The following is a 10,340-nucleotide window of genomic DNA, read 5'->3' as shown; positions in this document are numbered from 1 at the left end:
GGCACCGGAGCCGGGGCCCTTGCGAAGGCGTTGGGAGTCGGTGTGATGCTGTGCGGAGCCTCGCGACCCTTGCGTTGCTCTCGGTTGCGTGTCTGGCGTTTCGACACCTTCGCCGGGGTGCGCTTCATCAGGAAATACTACCTAGGACTTCTGTAACGAGACATTTTTAACGATACTCTTTTTAACGGGAACAGGGTGGGATTTATCATAAGGCTGTTTTGTACCCCAGCTTAGGCAGCCTTGTAAGACCAACTTGCAATAAATTTTTAAATTGAAACAGGTGCTGCGTTTGTGTTTTCTGTGTGTGTTCCCCCACGAAGGGTTGAGTCGCGTGGTTGAAAAAAGTGCTTCGTGTTTCAGCGCTTCTTCCTGGTGCTTTTATCCACAGCTCGCCCTTACCCCAGGGATCAGCGCAGAAGAAAGCGGACGGATTCCTTCTCCGCATAAGGTATTAACTCCCGCGGAGCGGCTGCGGGGAGGGTCTGCCTGCGGGTGGCCGGAGCCCCCTCCCCAACCTGCTTCCCTCCCGGAGCCCCGCCGCGGGGCCGGGGGCTGCCCCGCTCCAGCCCGCCCCGCTCCGGGATTTCCAGTCGCGGCCTTACCCAGAGGCCACGGCTCAACCCTCACCGCTTCCCCCCCCCGCCCCCGGTGCGGGCCCGGGCCGTGCTGCAGGAGGGTGGCGGGGCGGGAGGGGGAGCCCGCGGTGCCGGCCCCGCGGGGGGCGGTGGCTGCGGCCGCTCCACCCTCACGTTGTGTCAGCAGGTAGGGGAGCGCCGGCCGGGCCGGGGCAGAGCCCCCCCCCGTGTCCCGGGGCGCGGCCGGCTCCCCGCGCCTGCAGCCGGTGCGGGCGAGCGGCGGGAGCGGAGCGGCGGGGGCTGCGCGGGGGGCAGGCGCGGGGGTCGCTGCCGGGGGCTGCGGGCCCCGCTCGCACCCCCCCGGCCGGGCTGCGGGGCTGCCGCGCTCGGCGGGTCGCGTTACACTGCCCCGACCCCGGCTTTCTCTTTGCTTAAAGCCCCAGCCTCGCCGGGCCCCCCCCTTCCCCCGAGCCGTGGGGGGAACCGCGGGCTCTCGGCCCCGCTCCCTCCGTCCCGGCCCCGGCGGGCGCGTCCCGACAGGTTTGCGGGTCGTTCTCCCGCTCTCAGTCGCTGCTCCGCTGCGGAGCCGTGCGGCCGTCGCGACTTTTGTTTTAATTGGGAATACTCTAAATTCCCCCGGAGACGAAGACCCCCTGGGACGCCCCACGCGAGCTCCGGGCGGACCGCGGAACCCCGCGCGTGATTTTGCGGGGCCTTCGGCCGGGATCTGCCGAACGCGTGCGTGGAAGCGGCCGCGCCGGAACTGGGGCGCGCGCAGAGGCCAGGTACGCTGTGACTTTTTGCTTGGTGCCCCGTCGGCTCCGTACCGACGCTTTTCGAGTGTTTCGGGGCCTTTTTGTTTCCCGGGAGCTTGAAGCTGCGAAGAGAAGCTCCGCGCTGCGTTGATTATCGCCGAGAAGTGCCCCCGGCGTCGGACCCCACGCGGGGATCGCTAGGAGGAAAGCCCAGTTGGTCTCCAGACTCGAATGAAGCGCTGCTGGCACGGGAAGGATGGAAGCCATCGACTCGGCTTGGAGGAGCGGGGTACAGACGCGAGCTTGGTTTTCACCGTAAATTCAAGAGACACCTCCGGCGTGAGTTGTGCGAAGGGTACCGACAGCTGCAGGCAACACCGGAGGCGAAGCGCTCGAGCTCGTGCTGTGGGAAATGCTGGCGAGAAGGCGAGGTGTCTCCCGGGGGTGCTGGAGATGGATTTTCTGAACCTGTGGACCCCGCTAGCCCTTGGGCGGGAGCCGCGAGGACGCCGCGTCCGCGGGGAGAGCTCCCCGTGCCCCGACCCTGCGGGAGCGGCGAGCTCCGAGCGCAGCCTCTGCGCCTGAACTGATTGCTTGCTTGCAACCCGTTTCGCTGATCTTTCCGGATTTATTTGCTGAAGGAGGGACTCGTCATCGAGGATATTTTTTTTTTTTTTTCCCAGTTAGTTTGTTTGTTTAAAATATGCCTTTGAGCTCCCAGCGGCCTTTGAGCACGTGGCACCGAGGAAGAGAACCGGCGATGGCGAGAACCGGAGAGGTTGTCCGGTGAGCAGCGCTGGCGGCTGCGCCCCTCTCCCTCCCCTCTCGCCCTCCTCCCCGCCGCTGGGACCCCCCGACGAGCTTCGCCGCGGGCTGAGGACGCCTTCCCGAGCGGTATGAGTGGCTGGAGCCCGCCGCTGCAGCTGGTAGCATGAGTGCTGGCCCCCTGCCGCAGCGGGCTCTGCTCTGGCCGTGGCTGCTGATGGCGAGCCTGCAGGCGGGCCTCAGCCACACCGGGCGGGCGCTGGCGGCGGCCGTCGAGTCGGAGAGGGCGGCCGCGCAGAAGGCCATCATCCGGGTGATCCCCCTGAAGGTCGAGCCCATCGTGCTGGAAGGGGAGTTTGCCAACGTCGCCGAGGTGACCCCAGCCGAGGGGAAGCTGCTCCAGGTAAGAGCCGCTGCGTTGCATCCAGCCCCGGCCGCCCGCTCCCGCGCTCTCCCCCCTTTCTCTCCCCGCCGCGGCGCGTCGGACGGGATTTCCCGGGTTTGTAACCGAAGCGACGGGGCGTTATTTCTCTGAGCTGTCTGCCTGCGTGTTTGCTTCCTCCGCGTGCCTGCGCCCTGCTTGGAGGCAGAAGGGCTGCTGCGAGCGGGGGGTCCTGCGCTCGGCCGCGAGCTGTGGCCGCGCTGGCGTTAACGCCGCGTTTTGGATGTGGTCGGTTGATCCTGTGAAGATTATTGCATATCTTAATTGATGTTATAAAGCTGTGTGCGTCGAGTCACATGTCGGGACGCTGAACATCTGAGAGAAAGCGTGATGATTTTGTCTCTTGTGAAACGCGTGAAGGCTCCCTCCACGCTGCTGCTGGTAGCTGGGGCTCTGTCCCAGGCGAAGCAGGTGCCCAGACCGTGCCCACCAGAATGACCGACCCGGCTTGGTGGGTGTCCTACGCGCTGCCTGTGCCCGAGAGCTGAGTTTTACCCCTACGGTGGTTCCTCTGGTGGCACCGCCACGGCTTTTGGGGTGTGAGATTGGTGCTGGTTTCTGAGCTTTGCTAAGGAGAGAGTGTCGGAACAGCTCGCCGTGAGGCTCAGACAGAGCTGAGCAGACCGTGAGCAGACCGAGCTCCTGCGTCTGCTGAGGTTGGAGCTCAGCTGCTGGAGCCCTGGTGCGCGCTCTCTGCTTGCTGCTGGTGGTTTGCTGGGCAGTCACGTGCTTGGTTCCCGACAACAAAAAGTGGCAAAATAGCCTGCGTTGGCATTAAATCGTACTTTTTGCGTGGCTTTTTCCAGTCTTGACTTCCCAAATGCAGTATGTTGTAATCTTAATTAAATTTGTAGCTTGGAAATTTAAATTAAAGTAATAAATTTTGTAGGGTTTTCTAAGAAAAGAAGCACAGTTAAGCCGGCTTTAGAACACGGTCACCTGTCTGCAGAGGAAAATGGGCAGTTTGTGGCGCTCATAAAGCCTGCTTTTCCACACCTTTCGAACTGCTCGGAACGAAAGCTGTGCTATAAAACTATATTACCCAGCTAAAAAAAAATCTTTGACAAATATATCCAAGGTCCTGGTCTGTCGTGAGGCAATGTCCAGGAAAGTCAATATTTATTGCTTACGAAAACCGCGGCGGTGTTGCAACGGAGCAGAGAGTGTAGAGCGTGGACCTGCTGGGGCCGGGACGGCGATAACCTCCCTCGCGGGGCATCCGGACCGAACGCAGCGACGGGGTTTTTGTGCCGCCTGCCCTCACCGCAGCCCCCTCCGCGGCGCGAAGGAGGTGTTTCGAACGCTGCGTCGTGCACAGTGTCGGATTTACGGATGGACTCCATCCTTTGAAAATCATCCCCAAAGCAGAGAGGCTTGGGGAAGCGCTACTCGAATCCGCGGCGTCGGCGCACGCGGAGTCCGACCCGCGCTGCGGGTGTCTTTGGGCCTCGATCCCGCCGCCGCGTCTGCGCAGGCGATCGCTCCCGTTCCGTATCCCTCTGAATCCGGCGCGGAAAATCGCCCGGGTCCGGGCTGAGCTGGCGGCGTTGGGGCCGGGGGGCCAGGCTGTGCCTCCTGCAGCGGCATGTTTGCGGGGCGCGGGGAGAGCTTGGCCCGGCGTACCCGTGACCTCTCGCCTGTGGCTTACGGTGCAGTTTCCAATTCTGCCACTGCGCATCGAAACTCGGGGTATAAAACGATGTTTAAAGTTGTTTGGGTCCCGATCCTGCAGCGGGTTCCTGCCGCTGGAAAGACAAAACGGGAAACGGAGCCCTAACTGTGAAGGTGCACAAGAAGTGAGAGATTAGCGGGAAGAACTATTTTTAGTTTGCGTTTAGATAGTTGAATATTAAATGCACCTGAATTAGGCTTTGGTGGGACATCGCGTTTTACGTGTGGTTGTCAACATCCTGATCTTGCGAAAACTTTAGGTCACGTGCTTAACTGATGTCATCGGAACTCTTCCTTCAATAAACTTCAGCCTGGCCACACGTGCTTCCATCACGCGTTCAGTTTAGGTGCACAACACGATGATCTTTACGGTGAAGGAGCGAAGAAGTCTCACTTGTACACGAGTCTTGGACTGGTCTGCTTGGTGCTGTCAGGCCCCGCAGGATGCGGTCAGCCCTTGTGCGTGTCGGGGAACACGAACCGCAGGGCTTCGCTTGGGAAGGAAGAGCGGGTGGCTCAGTTCTGTTTTCAGAGCCATGCTCTTAGCTCAGTGGTGTAAGAAGGTTTCTCAAGGATATGTGGCGCAGAATTAGCCCTATATTCAAGAAAGTTCTCTTTAACTTCTAATTATCTTCATAGCGTTTCAGTCAATATACTTTTAGAAATACATTCTTAGTTTAATATAGAAAATCCAGCAGGTGTGTGATGGAGCCTCATCAAACCTACTTCTACCAGAACACTGTCTCAATTTCATTTCTTCCTGCCATATTCATAGAATCATAGAATGGTTTTGTGTTGGAAGCTCATCTGGTTCCAACCCCCCTGCCATGAGCAGGGACATCTTCCACCAGACCAGGTTGCTCAGAGCCCTGTCCACCCTGGCCTTGAACCCTGCCAGGGAGGGGGCAGCCACAGCTTCTCTGGGCAACCTGGGCCAGGGCCTCACCACCCTCATGGTGAAGAATTTCTTCCAAACATCTAATGTAAATCTGCCCTCTTTTAGTTTAGAGCCGTTCCCCCCTGTCCTATCCCTACACACCCCTGTGAAAAGCCCCTCTCCATCCTTCCTGTCGGCCCCTCCAGGCACTGGCAGCTGCTCTAAGGTCACCCCGGAGCCTTCTCTTCTCCAGGCTGAACAGCCCCAACTCCCTCAGCCTGTCCTTGTAGGAGAGGTGCTCCAGCCCTCTGATCATCTCCGTGGCCTCCTCTGGACCTGCTCCAACACCTCCATGTCCTTCTTATGTTGGGGGCTCCAGAGCTGGACACAGGACTCCAGGTGGGGTCTCATGAGAGCGGAGTAAAGGGGCAGAATCCCCTCCCTCGCCCTGCTGGCCACGCTTCTCGTGATGCTGCCCAGGATGCAGTTGGCTTTCTGGGCTGCAAGCGCCCATTGCCGGCTCATGGTGAGCTTCTCATCCACCAGTACCCCCAAGTCCTTCTCCTCAGGGCTGCTCTCTCCGCCCAGCCTGCACTTGCGTTTGCAATTGCAATATATTGATGTTCTCTAGGATGGTCTACAGAAACAGCCTTTGATCATAGTGTGTTACATTCTTAGAAGCTAACTTGTAAAATAATCTTCTTTACCTATAATAAAACAACTCCGATGTCGAATTCCTCCTTGCACTCCTTGCCCCTGTGACCGGTTCTTCTGGGAAGTCCCTGGCTGTGGAGTTCTGCAGGTCTGGAGCAGTGCTGGGCGAGCGGGTGGGTGCCGGGCAGCGCCCGGGACCTTCCTGCCGTCGGCCCCTTCCAGTTCAGCCCAGGCAGCGTCACCTCTGGCACTCAGCACGGTGCCGTGTGATGCAAAGGGAGAGGAATTTCTCAAGTAGGCAGAGCCGCTTAAGACTTTCTAGGTCAAAAACCCAACACCTTAGCCTTCTTGCAGAAATCGTCTGCCAGCTTGTTGGGAGCACGAGCTGGCTCAGAGTGCTCCGAGCGTTAGCTCTTGCCTCATGCAGGAGAAGGAGCGTGGTGAATTGGTTCGCAGCTTCCAGACGGCTGCAGGTTTGGGTCTCTGAGCTTACTGCAGCCGCCTGTGCTGCGGAGTGAAGTCCTGGGGAGGTGGAAACGCTGCCCTGCGTTGATGGTGGAAGAACCAGACCTTTTGGACCAGTTGGCTGGAAAGAGCAGATCTGGGTCTTGCTGGTTACGGGCAGTCCATGAGCAGAGGAGGATCCAACGTGCCCTCCGACCTAGAATTCCTATAGCTGTGTCGTAGATCAGCTCCCCGTATCACCATCACTCAGGCAGTTCTTGCAGCCTCTGCTTGTGGTATTTTTGCTGTTCTGTTAGCTGATTTCAAGGAAGAAGTCTTGGTTTCCTTCTTGCCCATGCCTCTGTCTGCATTTGATACTGGAGAGAGTTCACGATGTTGCTTTGAAGATAGATAGACAGGAAAATAAGAAAAGTCTTGGAAAGAAAAGGAGAGTGCCACTGTAGAGACTTGAGAGAAAGAGATTTAAGATATTTCCAAACTGAATTCCAACAGAATTCACATGCAAATCTAATTGCGGAAGAAAAAAACTTTTTATTTGAGAAATAGTTCAGCACAAAGTTTTTTTTTTTTAATAAATACAAAAAAAAAACCCCAAAACAAAACCAAGCATACATAATTAAAACTGAGCATCAGTATCTTTTTTTCTGTGAGTGTACATAACCCCAGTCCTGTACACAAGGGGAAGGACGGTACCGTTAGTCTGTGTGGTGCGGCTGGGATTGTTACAGCCTCTGGTTCTGGGGCTGGGGTTTTGGAAAGAGCGTTGAAAGCTTGGGAAAAGCCCCAGACAATGATATTTAAAAAGAGATAAATAAACTTAAACGACTCTATTTACAATAGAGAAGGCAAAGCAATCATCCGTCACCCATCGCCCTGCATGCCTCCCCACGGGACAGACGCGTCAGTGTGGAGCAGTCGTCTGATCTAGGAGGTGAAAGCGTGTAGTCAGGCTTCCCAACGTGCATGATTTTATCACAGGGCTCACAATACTTTGTTTCACTTCCGTGTAATTGTAGCAGTTACGTAGTTAGGTGAGTGTAGGAGAAAGTCAACTTTCGTTCACCCGCGGAGAGCGTTGTTTTAGCCTACGACCGCAGGAAAAAGCCTTGAGGACGCAGAACAAGCTCCCTGAAGGCTCGGAACTCTAAGGGTGAGGATTATCCCCTTTCCTCTCCCCCCAAAGAAATCAATGATTTAAAAAACATTATTTTGGAAGTCAATCTTCTATTTAGGGTGGAATGAGTGAGAATTCGAGGAGGGCCCTGAAGCACCATTTTTGAGGTGTACAGTTCAGAAGCTGAAAATCAAGCCTAGATCTATTCAGCCAAGAGGCACGGTGCGTGTTCATGCCAGCAATGATAATTAACCCTTGAAATTGCTGCAGCGAACCCAGCGTGGCCATCCTGGAAATGGAGAGCGTTTCCAATGTTGCGATGCACAGTGCTATTGGAGAATTATAATCACCTACTTCACTGCTTATAGAGGGTTACACTCCCAACCCGTACGAGAGTAAATATATTAGTGGTCTTCGATAGTACTGGCTGCTGGATCAACAAAAGGATGTTGAGTGCATAGTGTTGACAGAGATCAAAGAAGTGGGCAAGTCTAACCAAATGATAATGGGGACTTAAATTACCTGAGAATAAGCTGGTCAGATAGCACAATGAGAGTCAGTTCAAAGAAGCAATTTCTGCCTCTTGGAACAGCGAGTGCCAGAGTACACAGAAAGATCTTCTTGACTTAGTGTGAAGTAATGTGCAAGAACTGACTCAAAAGCTAGCAATGACTGAGCCGCTTGCATTGACCGCAGCGTAATCAAATTCGTTGCCTAAGTACCAAAAAGTGGAACTCTGACACGAACCTTTAGAACAGGAAATTGCGCTGAAGTGGAGCGGTGAGACAAATGGCTCTTATGGCTTAAAAAAACCAAACAGCTTCAGATGGGACATAGACACTGCTCAGGAAAGTAAAAGCAGTCTTGGAAAACATACAAAGCCTCGAATCAAAAAGGCAGCAGTAACCCCGTACAAATGCATCAGTAGTGTTCAAGAAACCACTTGGGCCAAACAGGTCTTTTAAAAATTGCACGTATGAGAGCAGGATTGGCATGGCGTAACCTGCAGCGTCGGCTGGTACGGTGTTAGTGTCGGACTGAAGCGTGTCTGAAAGGTGAGCTGTTGAAATCCAGACACAGGGCAGGGAGTCTCAGCTAGAGTTCGCTGCTGGAGAAAGCTGAGCTTTGAGGCCGTTTCTGAACTTCCGTCCCTCTCCCGAGCATGCACCAAGGCTGAGCTGGAGCTTGGCGTGGTACGTCTTCTCCTGCCCTGGTCCTGAGAACACGCAGTGGGAAGCTGTTCTCTGGTTAAGAGGAGTTTGAAGGGCTTCAAACCTCAGTCTTCCAGCTCCCCAGTGCACCATCTGGTGCTGGTCGTTGTCCCGGTAGAATCATTTATGACACACGTAGGTGTAGATCCATCCCGAATTGAAGATTTTCAGGGCTAAAAAGGTCACCGGTCTGGAGGCCCATGGGGCAGGCGTAAAGAGGAGAATCAAACCCAACTGCAGCAGAGCAAAGATACCTGGTCAGAAGGTTAAATCAACAGGGCTGGGGTGAGTGACAGTCCGCGGAGGACTTCTGGCCACGCACACCCTTCCTGGAATCCGCCCAAGGAGCAAGTGGACATTTCCCAAAGATAAGCTGGCGGAGGGTTGAGGTTGCAGGAGCGGGGAACGGCCCTCAGCGGGCTGTGGCCAGGCTGAGAGGTTCTGAGCCGTTAGAGAAGTCACGTTGCGTTCCGTGCCCCCCGAAACCCAGAGGTTTGGTGGGCATTTCGGGCAGGTTGTGGGAGGCTGTTCTGAATCGCGTGTGAATTCGTTACTTTTAAATGAAAACTTTCAGAATTGCCATAGTAAAGCAAGCGTCACAAACCTTGTGTGATCAAAGAGGACTCTGTTGTGTTAGACTTGATTTTGGGCAAAAATGGACATGTGTTTTTGTGTGTTGTATCTCTGTGGTTTTCCATGCATAGAGCTCTCAGGCATGCCCAAAAGCTTTCTGTGGACTTTCCCCAAAAGTCTTAATCTGCAAACAAGCGAGTTTTAACAGAAAAGAGAAAAAAGTAACCAATAAGTACAAAGGAGAACGTGCAGTGTAGTTCGATCTTCGAGTCTGTCGATCCTCAGTATCATAAAAATCTGCGTTGCGGGGGCTGCCGGGAGTCAGATTTGTGAAGTGTTGGTTCACAAACAAGGGAGAGCTGTGAGCCGAACCGCAGTGTGGGACCGATGTCGGGCTCGAGCAAGGCGCAGTCAGATTTTATCACCCTTTTGGGCTCCCCTCCGTTCGAGGCCTCGAGACTGGCTGCGGACAGGAGGACGGGGTAGAAGGCAGGCAGAAGTGGTGTGGATGGTTGTGGAGGTCTCGTCTGTCTTTGAGTTCTGTGATTTATTTATTTATTTATTTATTTATTTATTAATATGGGTTTATTTTTCCCTTATTCCACCAGCTGTAAAGAACAGGGAGCGTCGTCCTGCCTTTCGTTTGCCCGTACCGCTTTCGGTCTGCGTTAAGGAATCATAATCACATCTCATGCTCCGCGGCTTCGGGCTTGCTGCCAGCATGGGTCAGGCCGGAGTTGGCCAAGAGTTGTCTTGGGACCCATTCACCCTTTTTTTAGGAGCAGCAGGGCCTGGCCCTGCCTCAAAACAAGGCGCTAAAACATATGGGTCAGTGTCCAAAGGCAGCAGAGAGACTATTTTTTCGCGTATGCTCAGGTTGTATGGGCTGCTCCCGCACACAAGACAGAACGGGTCGCCAGACTGAAGTGGAAGACGCTCTTTTTCCCCCTGCAGCCACCCTGTTCAAATTATCTGAAATTTTGGGTGTGGATCCTCTTCCTCAGCAGCTTGAGACGTGAATCATCTGCCTGGATCACCGGAGGGATTCTCCCCTCGTCCCTTCCCTAACCCTGAAGGGGGTAGTTAAGAGCATTAGCAGCCCTTTGATCTCTTTTGTTCTCCATCTCAGTCATTTGGTCTCCGCGAATCCAACGCTGTTACTGCGCTCAGGACAGCAGCAGAACTGCAGTGGGTCGTCATGTACAGAAATTCTGACCAGGTAGCTGAATTAATTCCTC

General features: G+C 55.0%; 1 protein-coding gene across 4 annotated transcripts in view; it reads left to right on the top strand.

Annotated features, from left to right (window-relative positions):
* The first annotated feature begins 936 nt into the window (after nucleotides 1–936).
* The window catches only part of RNF43 (ring finger protein 43), a 68,031-nt gene continuing 58,627 nt past the window's right edge, over nucleotides 937–10,340 (top strand). For all 4 annotated transcript variants that reach the window (XR_012765919.1, XR_012765918.1, XM_075440284.1 and 1 more), the window contains exon 1: nucleotides 937–2,498. Coding sequence is in view for 2 of the 4 variants with exons in the window: in XM_075440284.1 (XP_075296399.1) it covers nucleotides 2,262–2,498 (237 nt within the window). In the remaining 2 variants the exon portion in view is untranslated. The remainder of the gene's footprint in view (nucleotides 2,499–10,340) is intronic.

Source organism: Opisthocomus hoazin, chromosome 20 (genome assembly GCF_030867145.1).
Source record: "Opisthocomus hoazin isolate bOpiHoa1 chromosome 20, bOpiHoa1.hap1, whole genome shotgun sequence".
NCBI lineage: Eukaryota > Metazoa > Chordata > Aves > Opisthocomiformes > Opisthocomidae > Opisthocomus > Opisthocomus hoazin.
Note: the sequence above shows the minus strand (reverse complement) of the source record. Positions and strands in the feature narration are given on the sequence as shown.